Source organism: Sorghum bicolor, chromosome 8, assembly GCF_000003195.3.
Source record: "Sorghum bicolor cultivar BTx623 chromosome 8, Sorghum_bicolor_NCBIv3, whole genome shotgun sequence".
Lineage (NCBI taxonomy): Eukaryota > Viridiplantae > Streptophyta > Magnoliopsida > Poales > Poaceae > Sorghum > Sorghum bicolor.
Genome location: NC_012877.2, coordinates 149869 through 175092, shown reverse-complemented (window position 1 = coordinate 175092; position 25224 = coordinate 149869). Strand labels below are relative to the sequence as shown.

The following is a 25224-nucleotide window of genomic DNA, read 5'->3' as shown; positions in this document are numbered from 1 at the left end:
ACAAGGAACAAGAAGGTAATGTGAGTAAAATGATATTAAATGACAAGGTATAAAAGAAAGGTTCAAATAACAAGTAGTAAAAGTTGAAACAAGAATATAAATGCAATATGAGAAATAGAAAGCAATAAATGATAACAAGGTAATAAATGCAGGAAGTAAGTGAATAAACCTAGCTGTTAGTAAAAGTAAGTAGATAAGGCCAATAGATAAAGTCTAATGAGACAGGTTAGTAAGGTAGTTAATAGATCCAATGGTGTATTCCACCCAAAAGGGACAATCTAAACGGCTGTTTCTAACTAGGCTGCGTGATCCTACGGTCAACCCGGCTCTGATACCACTTCTGTCACACCCGGATGTAAAAGAGCATTCGGGTGCCAAATCACATGTGCGCCAGGATCTCAAATTCACACACATGGACCGACATCATCAATGGTACAAAACACAGTGTTCAAACGAATTACATAAATGAGAGTAAGAGTATCATTATTACAAGCCAATTGTTTATCAAAGTGCGGAGGGGAAACATAAACTAAACTGTTCCATAAATAAAGGGAAAACTAAACGCCGACGTAGCAGGACCACCTTGCCACAGGAAGGTCGACGGTAGAACCACACGAGCCTAACAACCAGGAGACTCAGGGTAGTCCTCGGGGAAATCGCAATTGTACTCCTGATCGTCCGAGCAACCTTTAATGATTATAGCAAGGGTGAGCTCATGTCGAACTCAGCAAGCACAGACGGAATGTAATGACATGCAAGGCTTAAAACAAGGTAAAGCTGACTTGGTTTGACTGCGGTAGCATTTTAGTTGATCACTTTTAATTATGACTATTATTAGAACAACCTACTACTATTCATGAGTAGCATAAACCCAACCCTTATTTAGTGTAAGTAGTAATTAACATCTTTTAGAAGACTATCCTAATTATTATAGTAATCCAGGGATTCACCCCAATTATTAACACAGGATAGCAATCCTGCCAACACGGAATAGCCATTCCGCCAAAATCACGAGGTAGCAACCCCGCCAAGGTCCATCTCCAAGTAACCAGTGAATCCAATTTGCTCATCAAGTGAGGGTCTGGGCCGCTCGTGACCGTGAGCACGGCTGATATATCAGTTTTACACTCTGCAGAGGTGTGCACGTTCACTCCAAGTCGTGATTCCCATTTGCCCGGGGTCGCGACTCCCCAAAACACTTCCAAGGTGAGCAGGCAGGGTCTCACTACGAGACCTTTCACAGGGTCCAACTAATAGGATGCCACTCGCAAGTTTTTGCCGGGGCGCTCGGCAGTCGATACCCATAGCCATGGCGTACCGATCAACCGACAACTTAATATTCATTACCCAAGTTACTTCCTCACGCCTACCCGGAAAGTAACACCCTACTAGTGGAGGTCCTGCTAATTAGTCAAGCCAGAGCCATATAGCTTGGAGCTGCACTGTAAGTCCCAGGGGGCCGCTCCCTGACTAAGTCCTTACGGAGAGCAGAGACGGGTACGCCCGGCAAACCGGACCACCAACGGTACCCGCTCCCCCTGTCACCACCATCATCACGATGCTCGTAAGCATCCAACATCGCCATCACCGTAGTGACCAAAAATTCAGCACAATTTAAGCATCAAGTTGAGTAGAGATTAATACTTGTTTAGGCATGTGTATAAGATGAGTAGAGCAGCTAAGCAAACCTAGTATAGCCTAGTCTACCCAAATACATAACCCCAGGTGAGCAAGGAATAATAAGTAAAGCTAGTCATGTCCTTAGGGTTTGCATTCATTGGACACATGCATATAAAGTAAATGACATTAATGAGTAGGTTCAAAATGATCGAATGGTGTCTGCACTTGCCTTGATCGAAGTCGGGTTGCTCGAACTCAGCGGGATCCTGAACCTCTTCCTTCACGAACGTCTCGTTGGCTATACGCGACAATCATCAATCATAGGAACAATACATGCAAGCAAACAAACTTAATCAGAAACAGTACTCCAAAGCATGCGGAAACAAAAAGCAACTGCATTACTGTATTCTACTCGACGAAACGAAACCATAGCGACCAGAATCACCTAAATCGGAGTTACGACGCAAAAGTTATGGCTAAAACAAGTTGAATGGCAATTCTGTAGATAAACTGAACTATTTTTCGTAATAAAACTAATTAAAAACTGAATTAATAAGGAATTTGGATTAAATCTGCAAAATCTGACGACTGCAGGGGCTATTAAGCACAACCAGGGGCACATTTCTAATTACTTTTGAACTCAGCCGGGCCGCGGGTTAATTTTAAAGAAAGGCAGGGGCCTTTTCGCAAAACGGCAAGGGCGCGCGGGGGCCGTGGCCGTCCTGGCCACGTGGCGGCCGGCGATTGGCCCGGTCCATGGCGGCGCTGTGGACCGGGGGGGCTCGGGGGGGACCACCGGTCCATGGTGGACCGGGGAGAGGCGCGGGGGCGACGTGGACTCGGTCCACTGGACCGGCCGTGCGGGGGCGCTGGGCCGCGGTCCACGGTGGACCGCGCGCCGGAGCAGGGGCGGTGCGGGCGCAGGGACGGCCGGCGGGCGGTGGTGGCGCCATTGGCGCCGCCCGGAGCTCCCGGCGGCGGCGCTACAAGGCTCGGTTGGCCGAGCAGGGGGCATGGGCGGACGCGGCTTGGCGCGACGAACGCGATGGTGTGCATACCTTCGCGAGTTGACGACGGCGAAGAGAAGCTTGTCGGCGGCGCTGCGAGCTTCGGCAAGAACGGCGGCGGCGCGGGTTTCGAAGCTAGGGTTTAGGGGCGCGTGCGGGCGGCCGAGGGGTGCCTTAAATAGGCTAGGGTGGTCCCGGGGTTCTCGATCCACGCGCGGCACGGAAGCCGAGAAGGAGGCGGCGCGGCGGTTGCTCACCCCGTCCGAATCGGACGGAGGTTGAAGACGCCGCCCCTGACGGGTGGGACCCACTCGCGGGGCCCACGCGTCAGCGACTGCGGGCGGGAGCAGCGGGGGTGAGTGCGGGGCCGGCCGCTGCCGTGCGGCTTGGGCCGCGGCCCACTTGGGCACGAGGGGAGAGGGGAGGGGCGCGGGGTGCTGGGCCGGAAGTCGGCCCAGGCGGGGGCTCTCCCCTTTCTCTTTTTTTTTTAAATTTTCTTGCTTCAAAACAAAACAAAACAAGCATCAGAAAAATAAATAAAATCAATCAAAATTATGCAGCAGCATGAATGCAAAAAAAATCAAACACGTTTCTACCTTATATTTTATTTTAATTAATTTTGTAAATTATTTAATAATTCTCTAAAAATTCAAACTAAGCCAAAATTAAATCAAATTTGAACTGAATTTGAAATTCAAAAATTTGGAGTGTTATAATTTGGCTCTATTATTGTTGGTGTCTGGACCCGTAATTCAGACACTAACGAGTAATGTGAGTCCGCATATCCCTAAACTCAGATGGTGATGCAGGAAGAACACAAAATTTATAATGGTTCAGGCCAAGCGTGCCCTACGTTCAGTATGAGGAGGAAGTTTGTATTATCCTGCACCCAAGTACTCGTAGTAGGGGTTACAAGCGAGTCGTGTGGGAGGGAACGTATCCCAAGCCTTGGCTTAGTATAATGAATAAGACTTTGCTTGTGCTTGTAGTGTTGCTGACCAAGCATGTGGTCTGGTGTGATATGGTGAATGTGTGTTGGGCGTGTCTCTCAAATGAGACCCTTCCTCCTCTTTTATAGCTCAAGAGGAGTGGGGGAGTATATGTGTTTGTGTTTACAATGTCGTGTTGTTGTTCTAAAGTGTCGCAGCGTGTGGGAGGTAGGGCGTTCCATCCCTACTGTAGTTGATCGTGGTCGCGGCGTGATCACTCTTGTTGCTCTTGTCGAGCCATACTCGATGCTGTAGACTTGACGCCTAGCCCTGTTCTCGTCATGCCAAGTCCTGTTCTGCGTCAAGGCTATCTCCTGAGGCCTCCTTCCTTAATCTATGTTCAGGAGTGCTGATGGGCTTCGTGGCTGTAGTACTCAGGATTTGATGTTGCTCACTCCTTCTGATCCGATCATATGCATAATGTCAGGAGTCAGGTGTTGCAGTGACGTGAGTTGGAAGAAAAGCAAATGTGATACCCTACTTGTGCAGCATGGGTGCAAGGACGTGTCTCACGTCCTATCTGTCGCACGGCAACTACGTGCTGGAAGCCTAAGTACTGTGTTAGAAAGGAGATCTGTGATTGGGCTCGGGCAAGACGGAAGAAATCGTCCAAGGCTTGGGCTCAGGTAAGTTGGAAGAACCCGTTCGAGGCTTGGGCTCGGACGAGTTAGAGAAAATGCCAACTTTAACTTTTTTTTGACGTAGGAAGTACCAGTATTTTTGTGTGTAAAATTCATAGCATTAAGATTGATTGAGTGATAGCCTTGGATAAATTTTACCTAGCATGGATCAACTTTGACGTATGCATCCTTGTAACAGCAATTATCATCATGGGTGCCGCTTCTCATGTACTCCTATCCTAATAAATATATTGATAAGCCTCAAATTATTTCTAAAGTAATAATGTTTTGTCCACATCTTTATACATGGTATAGATTCTTAGAACAAGCTCTCTTAATAAAGCTTTTAAAAATACCTTCATTTTTCTGCAAAAAGATAAAATTGGCATATTGCTGCGGTGACAAAAATATTGCTCAAGTTTTCTTCTTAAAAATACACTATCTATTCTTATTTTAAAAATAAAAGAAAGCACATTCTCCCAATTATTCTGGACAGAAACAAATGCCCAAAAAAGCAGATCTATCTATCTGAACGTAATCCATTTCATTCCTTCCCTGAGAATTAATTATTTTGGTTCTGCAGTTTCTCAGGGTGTCGCTCCTCCACCTCCCGTCCTCGTATCGTCTGCAACTGCTACAGCTCCATCGGCCCTCTCCCTCCTCGTCATCACCGGCCTCCGCCGCTGGGGAGCCTGCCCACCGCTCGCTACTCTCCTCTCCCTCACAGGAAGAAGAACCCGGCCGTCGCCCACTCAGAGCTCTCTGAGAGAGGCGAGCCTCACTCGCCTTGCTACTATGCCTTCCTCGCCGCTCGCCGGAGCCCACCGCCTCCGGGCCGTAACCACCACCACCACCACCACCACCACCTAGTGCCTGTCCCTGATGCCCATGGCGCCGGACCGCCCCTTAGAGGCCTTTTTCGCCGCCGCCCGTGGCGCCATCGCGCACCTTCACCTTCACCTTCCCGTCATCCACATCCCTGGATCCCATTCCGGTTCCAATCCCAACTCCAAGGAACCCGAGGCCGACTGCCTGCTCCACCTCCACGTCGTCGTCACCAACTTCTTCCACAAGCCCCTCAAGTCATTCGCCAGGTGCTTCAAGCCCCAGCGGCGGGGAGGCAAACACTCCCCGCCGCTCCGCTGGGATCACAGCAATGGCGCCACCCCCACCCCGCAGCAGCAGCTGGAGCTCCTTCTCTGCATTGCGTTCGACGCCTTCGCCCACAACCTGCACTTGCTGGAGGACGCCTGCAGGCAGAAAGGTGAAGAGTTTGGTGTGGCTACCCGACAGCTCCAGCAATTTGTGGTTCTCAGGAAGATAATCGATGGGAAGAGGGCTGATTTCGATGGGTTCCTTTCCAACCTGGGCTTTGCAAAGGTTGGGGCACCGCCGCCGCCAGCAAGGATCATGGGTGGTGCGTCCCCTGTCCCAGCACCAGCGCCAGTAAGCGACCAGGAGGATGGTGCTGGAATTGGGGACAGTGACAAGGAGGATGGTGCTGGAATTGGAATTGGGGACGGCGAGGTGGTGGACAATGCTAGTGGTACACAGCAGCCAGCACAGAGATTGCCTGCCCGGCTGCTTAACATCCCTTTGTCGAATGTGGAGCGTCTGCGGTCTACGCTGTCGGCAGTTTCACTGACGGAGCTCATTGAATTAGTCCCCCAGCTGGTGAGCAGATCGTCAATATCGGCAGATGCACATCCTGACAAGAAGAAGCTTTTCTCAGTGCAAGACTTCTTCAGATATGCGGAAATTGAAGGTAACATCATTTTTCATTTCCCGACAGAGAGGTGTTCTCATTTCAGTATGTAGGCTCATGGTCTGCAATCGCCAATCATGCATTGATTTTACCATATGGCACCAGTTGGGGGAATCACCAAATTAGATCAGTGATTGTTAGTCCTCTGTAGAAGGCTGAAATGCCAGTTTTTATGTCAAAGTTCTTATATTGTCCCATTATTCAAATATGCGGACTCTAAAATCTGTACTGATGTTATCCATTATTGTACCACTGTATCTAGAAAATTTAGGTGAGCTACTATCAAGGATATGCCTATCGGACATTTTAATTGATCTATGCAACAACAGGGCAATACTGTCCTGTTAGTTTTCCTGTCAGTACATTTTTAGTCAAGCTACGGTCTATATCCATCATAGGATTTCCAACTATGGCTCTAATCGGTGCCTCAGCAATTCAGCATTCTGCATAACAAAGTGATACTTTTGAAAAGGTTGTTCTTTTTATGTATTAGCTGGATCATAAGGTGATATTTGTAACTGATGTTCTGCTGCTGCTGCTGCAGGAAAGCGATTCTTTGAAGAGTTGGACAGAGACAGTGATGGTCAAGTCACTCTAGAAGATCTTGAAATTGCAATGAGGAAGAGGCGGTTACCAAGGAGGTATGCTCGAGAATTGTTTCGCCATACAAGAAGCAACTTCTTTTCGAAATCAATTGGGTGGAAGCAATTTTTATCCTTGATGGAACAGAAGGAGGCAACCATTCTCCGAGCATATACCACGTTGTGTTTGAGCAAGTCTGGAACACTTCACAAGAATCAAATTTTGACTTCCTTGAAAGGTGCTGGACTTCCGGCCAATGAAGATAATGCCACTGCCATGCTACGGTATCTAAATTCTGATTCAGAAGGATCAATCTCATATGGCCATTTCCGGAACTTCATGCTTCTACTTCCTTCAGAACGCCTTGAGGATGATCCTCGGTATGTCTGATGTTGTGCTTGAATTAGCTTTAGTGAATTGTGACTGCAATTATCACCAATTCTGACTATCTTTCAACATTATATGGTGCTCTCTTTTCCACTTTACTTTTTGTTCACTTGCAAATGCATTCAGGAACATCTGGTTTGAAGCTGCTACTGTTGTTGCTGTTCCCCCACCTATAGAAATATCCACAGGAAGTGTTTTGAAGTCTGCTTTAGCTGGAGGTCTTGCAAGTGCGCTCTCTACCTCTCTGCTGCATCCTATTGATTCAATGAAGGTACAGTACCATGCTTGTTTATACCGGTTTAGTTCAAACAAGTGATTCAATGAAGCACATTTGAATTAGGAGCTCCCTGTGTATAGATCTTCCTTTATTATGACTGATTGCTCATCACAAATCAATATGTATGTGGTATGCCAAGGCATTATCTGTAACCTCATGGATTAGTATAAGATAACAGAAGTTCAGTCTACCGACCAAAATACCCAAATTCAATTCTTTGTCTTTTTTGATGTATCAGACACGTGTCCAAGCATCTACACTCTCATTTCCAGAGCTCATTTCAAAGCTTCCACAAATTGGGCTTCAGGGATTGTATCGGGGTTCTATCCCAGCAATTCTTGGCCAGTTTTCAAGGTCTGTGCTATTTAATTGGTTTATATGTAAAATTCTTTGTAGGCTACAAAACTCAAATCCTGTCATTTGCAGCCATGGTTTGAGGACAGGAATCTTTGAAGCAACCAAGCTTGTATTAATTAATGTCGCTCCGACACTTCCAGAGATTCAGGTAAGATTTACTGCTCCAGTACTTGTGCAAACTCCATATTTCAAGGGACCTGGAGCACCTTATAAATCTCATGATGGAACAGAACTTAGTATTTGTAACAGAAACTTTCTGGCCTCTGCAATAACTGTTGTGCTTTGTGGAATTGCTTGATGATAGGCTTTTTATTCCATAGGTGCAATCAATGGCTTCCTTCTGCAGCACAGTCCTAGGGACTGCAGTCCGTATACCTTGTGAGGTTCTTAAGCAGCGTTTGCAAGCTGGAATCTTCAACAATGTAGGGGAGGCAATTGTTGGCACCATGCGACAAGATGGCCCAAAGGGATTTTTTCGTGGCACTGGGGCCACACTCTGTCGCGAGGTTCCGTTCTATGTTGCTGGAATGTGCCTCTATGCAGAAGCTAAGAAGGTATCCTTAGTTTGTATGTTTTCACCAGATCTTAGTGCCATTCTCAAATCCCTGCGTTGTTAAAATGTCAGATACTACCTTTGTTAGCTAGCTTTGGCTGATTTTGAGCATTCCTCTGACTCTAGAAAGGCAGCGTAATGGAAGTTTGTTACTTGCAGATGTAAATACCTGTGGCCTGATTTCTTTGTTACACGTGAAAGTTGGTACCAAATGGAGCTGCGTTAGGGGGTAGAATTTTTCACTTATTTAGTCAGTTACACTTACTAGTGCCACTAGTGGTTTTGATTGTCATAATTTGTAAATTATAGCTGTATCTGTCATGTTAGTATCACTATGCCTTGCTTATATTGACATATTTAATGATGTCCGCCTTGGTTTTGCAGGCAGCACAGCATGTTTTGAAGAGAGACTTGGAAGCATGGGAAACAGTGGCAGTTGGAGCATTGTCTGGAGGAGTTGCAGCAATAGTGACCACTCCATTTGACGTGATGAAGACGCGGATGATGACTGCCCCTCCAGGCACACCAGTGTCTATGCAGATGATAGTCTTCTCCATCCTTCGAAATGAGGGTCCACTTGGGCTTTTTAAGGGCGCGATCCCCCGCTTCTTCTGGATTGCCCCTCTTGGCGCAATGAACTTTGCAGGCTACGAGCTTGCCAAGAAGGCGATGATCGAAGATGAGAGCAAGTCCAGAGAATCAATAGAGGAGAAGAAAACCATGGTGGGTTCCAGAGGATAACCTACCTTTCACCTTGTTAACATGTATGGTGCAAAGGCACTGAAACCACACAACAGGAAATTTTCTGTCCATATTGCAGAGAAGCAACAGAACATGTGCCACCTTCCTTGTGAATCCAGTTTTTAGGTTGTCATATTTTGCCCCTCCGAGGGAAATTTGCTGAATTTCCATCCCTGTAGGCCTTGAGATGGCTGTATAGTACAGTAGACGAGAAAATGACTAGAGGATAGAGGCACTGCTGGAGCTGGTGTTCTTTTGCTGGACAGCTCGCTTCTTGTTTGTTGTTCAACGATGATACATAGCCTTCCTTGTTAAACCTGATGTAAATTTGCTGCTGTACTTACCCTGGTTGCCTATTGGCTTTGACCTGATTGTTTTTGGTGGTTGAAACAGACTGATAAAGTGATAAGGAGAACAAATGTTGGAGAAAATGAATAACAAGGGGAATAAATAATGATGAATTGGAGTGAATTTCCATGATATTCTTCCTTCTGAGCTTTGTTAATTTAATAATAATAATAATAAATGTACTAGCACTAGGGCACTATAGTGAAAAAAATATCTTTTGATCATAGTAAGCTTTTCTTTTTGTTGTTGTTTTTTTACAAACCCGACTTGTAGGACGCAAGGCAAGGGGGAAAGGCAAGGCCATTTTAAAAAGCCGCTGGCTGCTGGTCTTGTTTGAAAAAGCCAAACCCACAACGCGAGGTGGACGAGGTCGACTAAAGAGAAGGCGCAGGCCAGCCAAGATTGACCTTGAACTTGTCGACGCAAGTGAAGGTGAAGGTGAGGTGTCCAAGCAAAGCAACCTTTCTTGTTTGCCCAATTGTTTAGCCATCATGCATCTCTCTCAGGAAACTCCGGCCGGCCGCCTGCCTTCCAAATTCCGGTTACAATTCCAATTGGATGGAGGCCAAGGCGATCCAGCTCCAGAGCACCCTTTCCTCCCTGCGTCTCCGTCGATTCGGATTTGGACTGGATTCTCCTGCTGCTGCACCACCTGCAGGTAAAGGTGCCTGCTCTGCTCAATCCGTCCATCCATCCATCGACGACCATCTCCTCCTCCTTGGCTCCCGGCGTGCTCAGCTCCGTCCATCCCAAATCCCTTCCATCAGGTAGGGGACCAAAATATTTCCTAACCTTCAAAAATTAGCCCTCCTGATTTATTGTTTTGCAGTAATAACTACTATCCTTCAGTTTATCCTTCCTAGCTGGAGTACTTGTCTTAATTTTTTTTTTTTTGACAAGCAACGGGGGGGGAGGCGTTCCCCACCTGAATTTATTTTTATTGGCTCCAAAAACGGCCCGTGGAGTAATACACGTTTTCAGATTACAGATCACCTGGGGGGTGGGGTTGGTGTTTGTGGAAACCACAGCGCCACACAACCCAAAACAAACTATACAATCTATTTAACCTTGGCCTGAACTAGCCATTTCAAAATAGCTGCACCAAGACTGGGGAATGTGTCTTTTCTTAGCTGAGAATCTGTGGCTCCAAAGCTGGGCAGAGGATTTGCAACGGTTGAGAAGTTGTACCGCTGAGATGCTTTCTTGCCTGAAAACCTTGGCATTTCGGACTTTCCAAATTTCCCAGCACGCGAGCGCTAGGAAGGCCGAGAATTCGTCAACGGGAAAACCAGGAGGTGGAGTAACCGATTGGAGGTTTTGAAGCTGGATTTCTATCATACAGTTGAGGTTCAAGCGAGCCCAGAAACTTACAGCGATTGCACAGCCACCAATGATATGCTCCGGGGTTTCTTCGCTCACATTGCACACCTGACAGATTGAGTCTTGCACAATATGTTTTTTGAGGAGTAGGGACCTGCTTTGAATCCTTCCCTGGACTAGAAGCCACATGAACAATTGCACCCGCGGTGGAGCAGAGTTATTCCAGACAAAATTGGCCCCGAGATCATTGCGTTGCCCCCTGGATTTGTAGGGCGCCGGTGTCAAGGCCAACCTCCCCCTTGCTGAAGACCGAGATTCTCTTGTCTGTCGAGTCGTCCAGGTGTACTCCTCCCAGAAGCTGCTGTACAAGATGCAATTGAGATGTTGCCCTCGCAGTGAGCCTTGGCACCAACGAGTTCTGCAGACCAATGCTGAACATTTGAGCGACAGTGCAGTCCTAAGCCCTAAGCTTGCTTCTTCTTCTCTGATAAATAAATCTGTTTATGTACTATGTATCTAGCCTTTCATTTTCTTCCTGAATACTCGATATTACCTTGAAAAGTAACATCATAGTTCTTGTGTTAGCATTAAACTGAACTGCTGAATGGAATCCATGCACTTAATTCAGTCTACTATATATATGTTCATCAATCAAGCAACCCCTCCCTCTGAGCAGAATTGGTCTTGTTTCTTTTTCTTGTGCAAAATTTGTCCATCCACCACAAATTCAAACGGAAGGTTCTTTCCTATGTGCCATCCTTCAGCTATTAATTCAATTGTGTTAACCCTCGATTATGCAGTAACACCACACACCACATGACAGAGAATTACCAAGTGAACGTCTTCTAACATCAGAATGCAATACTAGCCATTTCAGTTCACAAAACTCGACTCAGACCAAATCTACGAATTGACAAGTTACCTAGTAGTATAGTAGTGATTTCCTGTACTCTATTATTGTGCTGGCACTGACTATTCATTATTTGGCGTTTTACTTGTAGATTGACTGAGGCTATGAGCAGCTGCTGCTTCCATTCATTAGAGCTTCTCCTCATCAATTAGTTGGTACAAGATGGTTGTTTTGGGTGGCGCTGATGATCCGACACACAAACTTGGTGACATTGTTGATCACACACGCCAACAGCATGCAACAGGATTACCGGAGAAACCCAGTAATGTCAGTTGTCACAATGGAAATGGGCACAATCCCCTGCGAAGTTCAGCCTCTGATTCATACAAGTATTACTATGATGCTGATGCACCATCCGAGTCCGATTGGCAGTCCACCTCACCAGCTTCCTCTTCCTCTACTCGACAAATGCTTGGAGATGGGCACAGAAATAATGGCTCCTCTTTCCGCTCGTCGTCGATAGCATCATCCCAGACTCAGAGACCATCATCTTCTTCTTCTTCTTCAAGTCGACGTTTCACGGTGCCCTTCGTGAAGAAGATCGACTGGGGCTCTCTGTGGGACAAGTCCAAGGAATGGATTCGGAACCCCATGAACATGGCGCTGTCTGTCTGGATCCTCGCCGTCGGTGTCTCAGGTGCCATCCTCTTCATGGTCATGACCGGGATGCTGAACCGCGTGCTGCCAAGCAAGCCGCAGCGAGACACGTGGTTCGAGGTGAACAACCAGATCCTGAACGCGCTCTTCACCCTCATGTGCCTCTACCAGCACCCGAGGAGGTTCTACCACCTCGCCCTGCTGTGCCGGTGGAGAGCCGGCGACATGCATCAGCTCCGGCAAGTATACTGCAAGGATGGAACCTGCAAGCCCAACGAGAGAAAGCATATGATGGTTGTCATCCTGCTCCTCCACTTGAACTGCTTTGCTCAGTACGCGCTGTGTGGCCTGAATCTTGGTTACCGAAGACCACAGCGTCCGGTGATCGGAGTTGCCCTCACCATATCGGTTGCCATCTGCGCGCCGGCTGTCGCCGGGCTGTACAACAACCTCAGCCCTCTTGGCAAAGACTACGAGGCGGCACAACCAGAGGCAGACGACGAAGAGTCACAGCTCCAGCGGAAAACGCCCGAGACGGAGAGGAGGTACACGTTGGTGCCACGACAAGGCCATGGCAGCGGCAGCTCGCCGTCGTCGCCGCAGTGGGTCGGCGGGCTGTTGGGGGATATGTGGGAGGACATGTCGCTGGCGTACCTGTCGGTGTTCTGCAGCTGCTGCGTGTTCGGGTGGAACATGAGCAGGCTCGGCTTGGGCAACATGTACGTCCATGTCGCCACCTTCGTGCTCTTGTGCCTGGCGCCATTCTTCATCTTCGACCTGGCGGCCATCAGCGTGGACGACGAGGCCGTGAGGGACGCGCTGGGGCTGGCCGGCGTCTTCCTCTGCGTGTTCGGCCTGCTCTACGGCGGATTCTGGAGGATCCAGATGCGCAGGAGGTTCGGCCTCCCCGAGAACCGAGCCTGCTGCGGCAAGCCGGACCTCACAGACTGCATGCAGTGGCTCTGCTGCTACTCGTGCTCCCTGGCTCAGGAAGTCCGCACCGCCGATGCCTACGAGGTGGTGTTGGAAGACAAGCAGCAGCCGATGCCGATGCCGATGCATCACCCCCGGCACCATCCAACTCTGCAGGAAGAGCTATCGACGATGCAGGAGCCCCTCAGGTTTGCAGGTGTCTTCGCTTCACCTTCACCTCATCTAAACGACGACGGCGTCACCATTCCCCCGTCGTCACTGTCAGCTACACGTACATAAGCAGCAGTAGTAACTTGGGTTTTGGGACTTGTGAGTAGTTTCATTTTTACCCATGTACATGTATACAGTACAAATGTGGCAGCAGAATGAGTTGCCTCTCTGCACCTCCAGTATTTATGTGACATAATATAACTTCAATTTGGTTCTCTCAACATCAGTTGTCATTTCAATAATGTCAACATACATCCCAATCAGTGCAATCTGTTGGAGCAAGCAACGCCAAATCAAAAATGTATTATGGAAGAAGTCATTCTTGCTCAGTCTTCAAAGTAACTCAATGTGTATACAGGTTTTAACAGCTCAACTGCCAACTCAATCTACATGCACCAATCATCATATTCCTAGCTAATGGATGGGACTATGGGAGTACCATTGAAATAATTAAATTAATTCATTCCAAGGAAAAATGAAAATGCAACAAAAAACATGAGATAAAGCTCAAATTCAATAGAGTACAAAATAAATATAAATATAATTTGTTTTACAGTTTTCATTGACAAAGCATGGAGTTCAAGACAATCTAAATCAACTGAAAGCAAGCCTTAGAGAGACTTTTTTTTAAAAAAAAAATAACGGTAATGATGGAACAAAATAAGGATCACACAAGCTACGAGTAATCCACTAAAGTACCTTTTGGCTCTCTGTCAGGAAAAATGTCATGAACCTCCCACAAATGCAATCCTTGATTGGGAGCAGACATAATCACCAAATCTCCTCACCAATCACAAATCCACCAACCATCTAGGTGACGCCAATCACTAAGAGTAACAAGAAATTCACAATTGCAATCACCACCTAGTTCCAAAGAGTATACAATCCCAAATGCACCTAGGGTCCCCCCCCAAATCCTCTCATGAATGAGCACAAAGCTTGGAGGGGGAGAAAGAGGGAGGAGATGCTCTTGAAGCTCTCAAGATCAACACTAGAACTCAATCTCTCACTTGAATAGAGCACAAATCTTTGGGAGTGAGAGAGTTGAGAGAGGAGAGAGCTTGTTCTTGCTCTGGGGAACTCAAATGAACAATGGAGATGAAGAATGAGCAAGAGATAGGAAGAAAGGGGGCTTTTCCACCCCTAAATCCCCTCAGCCCACACACAAGACCGTTAGGGCGAGTAGATCTGAGCTCAACTAGAATACTCAGCTAGAGCCAAGAAAATATCCTACCCTAGTCTGTCAATTCACGACTCAGTGTTGGGATTCAATAGGGATCGACATCCATAATCAGATGGGCATTTTTCAAGCAGTGGAACAGATTAGGGAGCAAGGTAATCAAAATTTCTTTATGATGATGGTAATTTTGATGTGCTGGGCAATCTGGACAGTAAGAAATGTTTGTATCTTCAAAGGGATTTCCCAATGTCACAAGAGCAAAAGCAGTTTTTGCTTCGGAACTGAAAATTCTTGCCTTAAGGGTCAAGACTAAGCACACTGTAGCGTTTGATTTATGGATTCAGAATCTATTGTAATCTGTCTTTCTTTCTTCATCTTCTTCTTCTCTTTTTTTTTGTTTCTTGAGCCTTTGCTTCTGGTTGTTCCGCTTGTAAAACTTGAGTTTTCTTTCAAATAAAATCATGTAGGGGCTTTCAAGCTCCTCCAGTTTCGTAAAAAAAAAGATTCTCAGTGTACACAAACACTCGCTGGAATATCCGGCTAGGGCAGCAAAAATATCTGGTCGGTCCCTCTCTGTTTGGGTGCGAGAAAAGACTCCTTTTTAACTTTTTAACCCTTTTTAAGGTGCTAACTCTCCCACAAAGTACCAAAATATTTTAGCACTTAAGTTAGCATTTTCATAAATAAATTTTCAAGGTTTTCTCATGTGTCTTACCATGTCACTAAGCGCAAAACATATGCAAATGAGACTCACACTTAGTGGCACTAGATAACCATTACAATTAAAGATTTTTTTCCTTTTTATAGTACGGTTATCTATCCTGCTGATCACGCACTCTATTGGGTCTTGACCGACAAAACAAAATGACCCTATCAAATATACCTTTGCCTTGAGCTCTTGTTTTTCTTTCTTCTTTTTCAAGTTGGAGCACTTCATCCATCACTTAGGCCATCACCATCACCATGATCGTTTTGCTCTATTCCTTGGTGTGAACTAACCTATCTCATATATCACTTAGAGTAAGAGGTTAGTCCACTCCGGTTTCATTGTGTGAACTAACCTATCTCATATATCACTTAGAGCAAGAGGTTAGTCCACTTAGGTTTCATCAATTATCTAAAATCAAACTAGGCTATCAACATCGCCATGTCAGGGCAGGGGAGTCATGGCCGTGCTCGCCCGAGTTAGAAAAGATGGTGGTGGCAGGACAGTGGCTGGCAGTAGAGGGCAGGGGAGGAGCAGTCGGGCACAGGCACAAGAGGATGTGTGGGGCGGGGCGAGCATTGGTTAAAGCTCTAGTTTGATTTTGGATAATTGATGAAACTCTAGTACTAATCTCTATACTAAGTGTGTAGACTTAATAATGTTGGTATATGCCAAGTGATGGAGCAAGAGATGATCATGGTGATAATGGTGATGACCACAAGATGATCAAGTGCTCAACTTGGAAAAGAAGAAAGAGAAAAAAAAACCTATGGAGATCAAGGCAAAGATATTGCTTAGGGTTTTAGTTTTAGTGATCAAGACACCATAGAGGGTGTGATTACATTTATAATAGATAACCGTACTATAAAGAGGAGAATTCTTTGGCTAAGCGGTTATCGAGTGCCACTAGGTGTCATTGTTCATGTGCATGCATTTAGAACCTAGTGAGTTAACTTAACTCCTTTGAGAAAATGATTGTGAAAATGCTAACACACTTAGCCTTGTTGGTACACACATGGTGGTGTTGGCACACTTGGAGAATGGGGTGGAGTTTGAAGGGTAGAGAGAGGAGTTTGGGTTCTATTGTGCTTTTGAGAAAATGAAGTGCATATTTTGTATTGCGCCGATGAAAAATTTGGAGAAAGTCGCGGGAGTGGTTTTTACTTAAAAAATACTCACCGAACGCTGCTCGTGGTGGAAGGATACTCGGCGGCGCTCGCTGGAAGACGCTGGCCGGAATTAACACACGCGCACCATGCACCACTGCATCTCTGTCGGTGTTGTGCAGCTGCTGCGTGTTCATTCGATCGGCCGGGCCGGCCTGGTGGAAGATGAGATAGATGAGCAGAGCAGGCTCGAAGGTACAACATGTATGTACGTTCACGCGGCCATGCACCTTCAATTCGTGCGCTGGCGCCCTTGCTGCTGTGCTGCTTCTTCATCTTGGACCACTGCTCGCTGCTTGGCCATCCATGCATATATATCATCAGCGTACGCAGGGGCGAAGCTAGCTTGTAGCTAGTGGGTGCAAATGCACCACTCAAAATTTGGTAAAACAGTGTTTTTTTCTAAAATTTTACCATATATGCACCACGTATAGCACAAGTCTATGCATCCACAAAGCAAGTGCACCACCCTCTAATTTGCTCTAGCTTCGCCACCGAGCGTACATACATGCATGAGGCCGCGCGTCGATCATCATCGATCAGGGCGATCCAGCGGCACCTGGCCATCATCGTCATCGCCGTCGGTGATCACCACTGCACGCGTCTCCTCTTGCACAAGATCCGGATAGAAGATCGGCCACGCTACTGAGGAAGAGGGCCGGAGAGGACGAGAAGGCATTATATTGGTAGAGGAAGAGAAGCCGAGGAAGGCTTGGCCGGCACCAGCACCGGCACCGGCACCGCGCCGGATTTTGGTCGTCGCCGGCGGCCAGCATCAGAGAGCAAAAGGCGAGGGTTTTCTTTTTTATTTCCTCCTCACACTGCCGGACTGGGTCTTGTATTCTCTTGTGAAGCACCTTATGGCCATGACACTTGCTAGTGTATTGTATTCTCTTGTGAAGCACCTTATGGCCATGACACTTGCTAGTGTATTGTATTCTCTTGTGAAGCTAAGTCATGCGCGCCACTGCTACGTACTCAACTTACAACTTTCCTAGCTAGTAGCGCATTCTTTTATTCTTTTAGTTAATTTCCAATACTATATCTATATTGTTATTGATTAATCATATAGCATGTGGATCCTCTTTATATAGATACATGCCCCAAGTTGATCTATCGGATCTTACAACCAAGGTGCCTTAAGAAGTACAAATGCCACCTTGTGGAACATGCATAAATTGTGTGTGCCATATATTATATATACATGCATAACTTGTGTCTGCCATATATAGACTAGTATATATGAAGCAAATAGCAGTAGTTATGTACCATGCACATATTTATGTAAGACAGTAAGAGGTCCATGCATTTACTCAGGTATACCAAGGGTTGTTAATTTGTCTTGTTGAAAGCTGAAATAAAAAGAATAAAGATAGACATCAGCATCAACAAATTGTTATTACCAATAGTACATAGGTAGGGTTCTAGCTACCAAATGCATGTTAAATAGCCTGCTTCATCGATCCAAATTAAGTACTAAACTTTAAAAAGCTATAGACTAGTTAGGAAAATATCCACTTGAACTGATGGTCCAAATAAATGATTATTAATTGTCCAATGATATATAGATTACTGCAACTCATCAAAGCATGCAAATGAACAAAAAAGGTGGTTCATGATGACTTGCCATCATAACCAAAACTAAATTAAAAAAATGCATGCGTCCTAGGCTACTAGACTCTCCTAACTTCACTGGTACTAGTACCCATTTAAATTGTTTGCAGTAGCAACACTTCCACAGCTTGGCACACTACCCCTGCTGCCCCTTGTTGTTGTTGTTGTTGTTGTTGTTGTTGTTGTTGTTGTTGTTGTTGTTGTTGTTGTTGGGCTTGGTCCAGTAGCGGTCCAACAATGACCCACCATTGTTGTTATTGCTGCTTTTAACCATGGCTTTGTTATCCCCCTTCTCTTCCTCCTCCTCCTGCACTCTAGTTGATCCTGCAAAACCACTATCAGTATTCATTCCCTGCTGAGTCCCCACCAGCTGCCTGGCATCATCAGTGGTTGAGCCACTCAATCCATGCCCATGCATTGCACCATATGCTGGCAGTGGGAATGACATGTCCATTTCATTGTTGCCGCCACTCATCACGAGACCTGCATCGTAGCTACTGCTACCATGAAGAAGCCCTCTTCTCAGCATCTCTAGGAAAGATGGCATTGTCCCACTCCCTCCCGCGGCCAGCATGGGCACGGATGCCTGGTTGGATAGTGGCATTGGTGTGAAGGGCATGGAGGCATGTTGGTTGTCCATGGTGAAGTTGAAGTGGCTGCCTCCACCTGTCGACATAAGTGTCGGGAGCACATTGGGGAATAAGCCTGTCATTGTTGGGGTGGGCATCATCATGTTAGGCACCATCATCGGTTGTGTGTTGATGCTCATCTTACTAGAGCTGGTGTTGGTGTCGGGGGATAATGGTGCATAGGCAGCCGAGGACGAAGAGGAACCAGAGCCTGAGACAGATCTAGAGGCACGCTTGTTCTTGCGGCACCCACCGCCAACTGGGACATTGCGGAGGGTGCCGCCATGTGTCCAATACCGGCGACAGCCCTTGCAAAAGTAGCGTGGTTGCATTGTGTTGTAGTTGTTGTAGTAGCAAAATTTGGTGTTGTTGGAGTTGCAGCGTGGGCACCTGAGCGCCTCAGCTAGCTGTGGCCGTGGCTTACGCTCCCCACTGCCACTTGGTTGTTGCGTGGCCTCTGCCTGTTTTGGGCTCCTAGCTTCCTCCTTAATATTGGGGGATGACACCATCGCCTCCTGTAGCAAATAAATTGTGGATACACAAATTATTAACATGTGTAAGAGCCATTATTAATGCCACAAGTAAAGAGAAATAATGATATAGAATTACACTTGCCACCCAACTTTCTGATTTAACAAATTAAATATCATGAAGCACAAGCTTGTTCAAAACCATCGAATGTTGTGTGTATTACTTTTTTAATTAGAAGGAAATAAAGTGACAATTTTCTATAACGGCTGGGATGTGTGATAACCACAATCATACTTTTTATGGTAGATTATTGTGTTGTGTGCTAGTACATATGTAATGACACATCAAAACCAAATATGTATTTTATAGATCCCATTTTGTCTTTCCCGATCTCTTCATCCCATAGGACCTATATATCTCTAGCCCACTCATGTATTCCATGAAACCTGCCACCAAAATCTTTGGACGCCAATCAATTTAATCCAATAGTCTATTTGCAACCCCTTTTAACACTAAACACGCCTCCTCCTTTCCACCTCCCTACAGTCACCTACGGGGCCATCACTACCATACCTAACACACTCAGCCTGGGCATAAAAAACCAAAAACCGAACCGAATTAACCAAAACTGAAAAATTGGTTCCTGTTTAGTTCCTGGTTCTAAAGAACCAAATTTAGCATGTTAATTCGGTTCCTGGTCTCGGTTAACCTATAAAACCAAAGATTTCAGCCCATGATACTATAAGTCTATGGTAACCCAAGTAGGAAGTAGCCCAGCCCAATTGCCGAACCCCAAACCCTACTCAGTAGTCACTTACCAAGTTACCCCCAACTCCCCCAGGCAGCCAAGTGGCCCTCAACACCACCCCGCGATCGCAAGTGGCCGAGTGCGCGTGCGACCGTGTGCGTGCGGTGTTGCTCCCTTCGCCATTCTAGCACCGCCACGGCCCACGGCGACTCCCCAACCCCAACACGGCGACGCCGACACGCCGCGACGCCCAGGCCCCGGCTCCGCTACGGCGCTGCCCCCTTCGCCCTTCCTGCACCGCGCCGCCAGCCCGCCACAGCCGCCAGGCGCTAGCCACGCACGGGCACATGGCCAGTAGCTGGCAACCAACCGCACGCCCAGGCACCCAGCACACCGGAGCCGAACTTCTACAATGGCTACATCGATTGCGTCCTGTAATGTAAGTGCTAAAGATTTAGCTGTATTCTGAAATTTTCGGTCGATTAGAACCGAAACCGAACCGAATTATCCGAGACTGAAATTCCTCGGTTCCGCGATTTCTAAGTAACCAATCGGTTCCTGTTTCTCTTGGAACCGAATTTGTTGGATAATCAAAGTACAGAACCGATCGGTTTCAGTTAACCAAACGCCCAGAGCGACACACTCTACTGGTACGTACAGTACCTGCCAATTCCTAGCTTGCTCACTAGTACGTGTTGGATACTGAGAGACAACCTACCACGCCTAAGCTCCCATCTTAGATATGCAAATGTCTGTCTCACCTTCATTGCTTTCGACAGAAATTAAACCAGTCACCAATGTGCCTCATCCTCTCTATCTATCCCACTAAATGGTATGACGGTCAATCCATGGGATATGTAAGATGGCCCATTTTCCTAAATTAATTTGTCTTGACCGATCCGCCGCATCCTCATAGGGACCATATCCATTACCTACCGACTTGGCATTAGGAAGGCCACCACCTGAATATTAGTCACCAATCAGTGTGATCCAATACCTCATTTTAATTTCCTACCCCGTTTAAACCTAGCTAATTCCGTAAGTAATTAGACACCACCAGTACATACTGCTCACCTGCGTTGGTTGGATGATGGGTGTGTAAAGGGTGGGGTACCCTTTCCTCTTAATGAAAAAACGGGCTATATTTGCCCGCTCGAGAAAAAAAAAAGGTATCCATGGTTCTTTTCTAGTCTAATTTATTAAACTAAATAGACAAATTCTTTCTTTTATATTTTTCATTTAGTTCATTAAGTTAGACTAGAGAGAAACCACGGGTATCTATTTGGATCGAGCACCATCTCCATTGTTATTGGTGTGTCATCCTGGCATGCTTGAGGCCCCATGCTCGATATGCTGATGTTCTGTCTCACCTGCATCGCATTCGGCGCCAACCAGACATAATCTCCTCCATCCCACCAACAGTGCCTATTATTTCTGTTATTCACCTTCTAGGCTTCGTCCTATCGCATCCTCCACCACGTACCAATCTGCCACCATATTTAGGATTTCCCTCAAGGCTCACCGGACTATATATATATGGTGAGCACCAACGCTGAACCTTAATCTCATTAGTGTCGCCAAATTCAGAGAAGAAGATATATACATGGTGTACAGATCGGCCTATCACCCCAAAAATTCAGTGACAACTTTGTTTTGTTTAAATAAATTATTCCAGATACTTTGTACGTAATTAATGATGCACGCTTATAAACTAACAAATCAAGAGGCTGAAATAAATCAAAATAATAAAAAAAGTTTAGGAAACTTTGATTTAATTTGGAAGGTTAATTATCCAACACTTAAAATAACTTCCCCCAATATCACTATGTGTACGCAGTACGCCTTCATTCAGGGAGCTAGGCTGCTAGCTACTTGAAATCAAGAGATCGAAAGAAACAAACTTGTATCATATGCTCACTGCATATCGATGGAAAGGAATTAGACAACATGAAAGGGAGGATCGGGAGCAAGGAGGCGATCACCAAGTTATACCTGCTGGTGGTTGTGGGGAGCCGATGCTGCTGCAGTGGTGCTGGAGCTCATGTCCATGGATCTTTAATTTCCTTCCGCTAATCTGTTGCAAATATAGCACAGATACACATGAACATTAGGCACTTATACATATATGAACAACCCATAGCTGAATCGATCCTATAGCTGGCTAGCAGGTAAAAGCAAAGAGACTCATGCATCAAATTAAAATCTCTTGAAATCAATCAATCAAAACATCTGTCAACCAAACCTGCAATATCAAAACACCAAGAAGGATCAGGGCGGCCGCTGGATGTTGTGGCGGCGGCCTTCTTGTCTCAGGGCCGGCCGGGGTGGAGAGAGAAATTAAAGGGAGATGTTGCTGTGAGAGAGATGCCTTATCGCTCCTCTCTAGTCTAGTTATAGAGAGGATCGGAGGAAAGGGAGTGAGAGATGGATGGTGTGATGATGAGGGACGATACAGTGGGCTGGGGAATGCAGCAGAGACGGCCGCCAGAGCTAGCAGACAATGCAAATGCAGTGGAAACGGCGGCGGGTTTCCGTGAAAGCAACCGCGCGGCGCGTCTGCTAGCTGATGACGACGCATCACGCATGGCACACATGATCGAGAGCCATGCATGGCATGGCATGGTCGCCGGCCACCGAGATGCCTTGCAGGTCTTCTCTTCCGTTCGCATACAACAGAAACGGAGTCTGACAATCATGACAAGCTCGACGGTGCAGTACTGTTCGCACTTATATATGCATCTTCAACTACAAGCTTCTCATCCTTGCATGGCTGTTTCCTACCTGAAAAAACAAACAGCGGTGACAGTCACATCAGTTACGATGATCTACAACACGGCATCACACAAGCTAGCACGTACACACAACACACCTTTGCGCGCGCGGCTCGCCAGATTTAGAAACAAAAGCTAGTTTTGGCAAAACTCAGTAGACCCATCAAATGCTCACCCACAAGAGCGGTCCCACTTGAACAAGCGCTCTTTGATGTGCCCTAGGCTCAATAGGCAAACAAGGATGCCTTCTTATGCCATGGAGATGAGAGAAGAACATCAGATGGGGTTGGAATTTGGAAAAGCAAGCTTATAGGATAAAAGATTTAAAAAAGTGTCTGGTCTTCTAGATCGATACTTCCACGCCTTCTGGCCATTCTGAATTGTTTATCATAGCTTGGCACTATGTTGCCTCATGGTATTTTGAGGCGTCTGACGCTCTGTTGCCAATTTCTAGTGGTTCTACGATAGTCAGGGGAGACATAGCACTTTTTAATTTAAGTGTATTTTTGCACTAAAGTATAATCTATGTCGCCACTTTGGATTTGCCGTGCATATCATTGTTTGAAGATAGATGTGTGACATCATGTGTCCATTGTAGGTCACCTCTTACTGGTACTATTGCTACCGCGCGCAAAAGGGCTTCCTACCATTGCTCCTCCCTTGTGAGGACCTCACAAAGCCACCATATGACATCTAGCCCTCATCCGGTGTGAGGTTGGTAGGAGTCAGGAGATGAGGGACGGACGATGGCTGACTGGCAATAGCCAATAGGTGAGATCCAAGAGAGCAGCCATAAATAAGAGGAAGAAGGATGCAGGCGAAGAAGGAAGAGGGTTGTGGCTGCTGGGAAGATAGGGCTTGAGGGTGATAAGGGATAGAGAAGGCGATGTTTTTTTTTTGGATTGCTAAGAACAGTAAAAAGAAAAAGGCATTCCTATCATGCTTAACCATGCAAGTAGTGATAGATGTAGCGGTATTAAACACTATGAAAGATCCGTATCAAAAAAACACTATGAAAAATTGAGCTAGTAAATCATAAAATTGATGAAATCACTCCAAGCTTTTCACTATCATTTGTTTTTGGTGCCAGGAAGGATGGACTCACAGAATTTGCAGTTCTAGTATAAAGCGTAGAAAAAAAATTTGTGCATATTGTATCTATAGCTACGCCGTACATATATGGCATGGATGCCTGACACGTGTCGGACTTCAACGATCCAATGCTAGCCAATGAGTGATCCTCTGCTGAAAATACACTAGGCTCCAACTAGGGCGGCCACGCCCATCCACCGCATGCCGACATTGCATGGTGCAACTGTGGATACAATTTCCATAGAACTTTTGTTTCCATAAGTGTAGAGCCCATGGACCACATGGTTCTTTCGAGCGTGGTAAGCATATTTTTCATTAAGGTTGTAAGAAAAAGTAAGAATTTTACAAGAATTTGTGATTCTTCGATCCTCTGTATATATGTGCGATGAAGCTGCTCATCGGAAGAATCCTCACTCACCGAGCAGTACGTAGTACACCATCATCTATGTAGTACGGTGGATGGAGTTACGACAGTACTACGTACTGCTGGTGTACTACATCTAACACCGGTGTCAGCACGCCCGACCTGCCCACGCGGCCACGCTCTCTCGCCTCACCAAGTAGTACGTAGTACACCATCATCTATGTAGTACAGTGGATGGAGTTACAACAGTACTATGTACTGCTGGTGTTCGCGCACCCGGCCTGCCCACGCGGACACGCTCTCTCGCCTCACCGAGTAGTATGTAGTACACCATCATCTGTGTAGCACGGTGGATGGAGTACTACGTACTGCTGGTGTACTCCATCTAACATCAGTGTCAATGCACTTAGCCTACCCACGCTCTTCTACCTCATCGAGTAGTACATAGTACACCATCATGTGTGTAGTACGGTGGATGGAGCTACGGCAGTACTACGTACAACTTTCCATCTTCATCACTACGCGTCTGGTGAACGCTAGTTGGCAAGGTTGTCGCTTTCTGCACCCTCCGTCCTTAAAATGCGGTTGTGGCAGCCCTGCTGGTGTGGGAGTGCAAAGTGAACCAGTCAAGGCACAGACAGCTAGCATGAAGGGTGCGTGTGAGAAGGGGGACGAGGAGGGAGCAGGCTGCTCCTATACCCATGGCGACATCCCCAGCTTGCAACCCATGAGTAGCTTCTTCACATATCCACTGTCTTTCGTCGCCGGTCTTCTTCGCCGGTCTGGTAATCTGATCAAATAATTTTTCATCAGATCTGTTTGTTTGGTCATATGGGGAATAAGGGGACTGTCCGCGGCTGTGACACCATTTGGAACTAGCCATGGGCGGGTGACGACGTAGTCGACTTTGTGCTGAGCGTTAAGTCTACGTTTAATCCGGCGAATATTTCTTTAAAGTACGAATGGATCTGTACTTGACGCTCAGCACAAATATTTCTTTGCCCGATCAAACGTATGCTTGACGGTCAGCACGAAGTCCACTGCGTCATCCCATGTCATTACCCGCCCGGCTAATTCTAGACGGTGTCGCAGCCGCAGTCGGCCTCCTTATTCACCATGACTGACCAAGCAGATAAGATACAAAATCATTAGATTAGATCACCGAATTGCGAATAAGACCAGCATCAAAAGACAGTAGATACGTGAAGATGGAAGGCAGTGTACCGCAGGCACAACACACGTTGGTGAGTTTTGTCCTTTGTGCCTA

The 25224-nt window shown here is 46.4% G+C and overlaps 3 protein-coding genes across 5 annotated transcripts; 2 read left to right on the top strand and 1 right to left on the bottom strand.

The window, feature by feature from the left end:
• On the top strand, positions 4800-9290 carry LOC8072898 (mitochondrial substrate carrier family protein C). Of its 2 annotated transcripts, XR_002446994.1 has the most exons (8): positions 4800-6001; positions 6546-6963; positions 7097-7241; positions 7486-7601; positions 7674-7752; positions 7925-8158; positions 8317-8386; positions 8542-8672. XR_002446994.1 is itself a non-coding variant. In XM_002442595.2 (7 exons), the coding sequence occupies exons 1-7, from the start codon at positions 5119-5121 to the stop codon at positions 8896-8898; spliced, it is 2232 nt and encodes a 743-aa protein (XP_002442640.1). In that variant the 5' UTR covers positions 4802-5118; the 3' UTR covers positions 8899-9290. The 2 variants fall into 2 exon arrangements, 1 of the variants encoding a protein (XP_002442640.1); XM_002442595.2 differs by lacking the exon at positions 8317-8386 and having other exon boundaries at positions 4802-6001; positions 8542-9290.
• Positions 9504-13458, top strand: LOC8055477. 2 transcript variants are annotated; one of them, XM_002442594.2, is made up of 3 exons: positions 9504-9684; positions 9753-10013; positions 11568-13458. In XM_002442594.2, the coding sequence occupies exon 3, from the start codon at positions 11639-11641 to the stop codon at positions 13283-13285; it is 1647 nt and encodes a 548-aa protein (XP_002442639.1). In that variant the 5' UTR covers positions 9504-9684; positions 9753-10013; positions 11568-11638; the 3' UTR covers positions 13286-13458. The 2 variants fall into 2 exon arrangements, with proteins under 2 accessions (XP_002442639.1, XP_021302166.1); XM_021446491.1 differs by having other exon boundaries at positions 9504-9904.
• LOC8055476 (dof zinc finger protein PBF) lies at positions 17793-22180 on the bottom strand. The gene is made up of 3 exons (XM_021446543.1): positions 21973-22180; positions 21723-21804; positions 17793-19026 (listed from the first exon to the last, which is right to left on the bottom strand). Exons 2-3 carry the CDS (start codon positions 21777-21779, stop codon positions 18019-18021), a joined length of 1065 nt encoding a protein of 354 aa, XP_021302218.1. The 5' UTR covers positions 21780-21804; positions 21973-22180; the 3' UTR covers positions 17793-18018.

Bases quoted from the DNA above. Each gene is read 5' to 3' on its own strand.
- LOC8055476 (XM_021446543.1), bottom strand. From the start codon at position 21,779: ATGGACATGAGCTCCAGCACCACTGCAGCAGCATCGGCTCCCCACAAC. The intron at 19,027-21,722 runs GTATAACTTGGT...TATTTGCTACAG, and splicing joins CTCCCCACAACCACCAGCAG to GAGGCGATGGTGTCATCCCC.
- LOC8072898 (XM_002442595.2), top strand. From the start codon at position 5,119: ATGCCCATGGCGCCGGACCGCCCCTTAGAGGCCTTTTTCGCCGCCGCC. The intron at 7,242-7,485 runs GTACAGTACCAT...TTGATGTATCAG, and splicing joins ATCCTATTGATTCAATGAAG to ACACGTGTCCAAGCATCTAC. The intron at 8,159-8,541 runs GTATCCTTAGTT...TTGGTTTTGCAG, and splicing joins TCTATGCAGAAGCTAAGAAG to GCAGCACAGCATGTTTTGAA.
- LOC8055477 (XM_002442594.2), top strand. From the start codon at position 11,639: ATGGTTGTTTTGGGTGGCGCTGATGATCCGACACACAAACTTGGTGAC.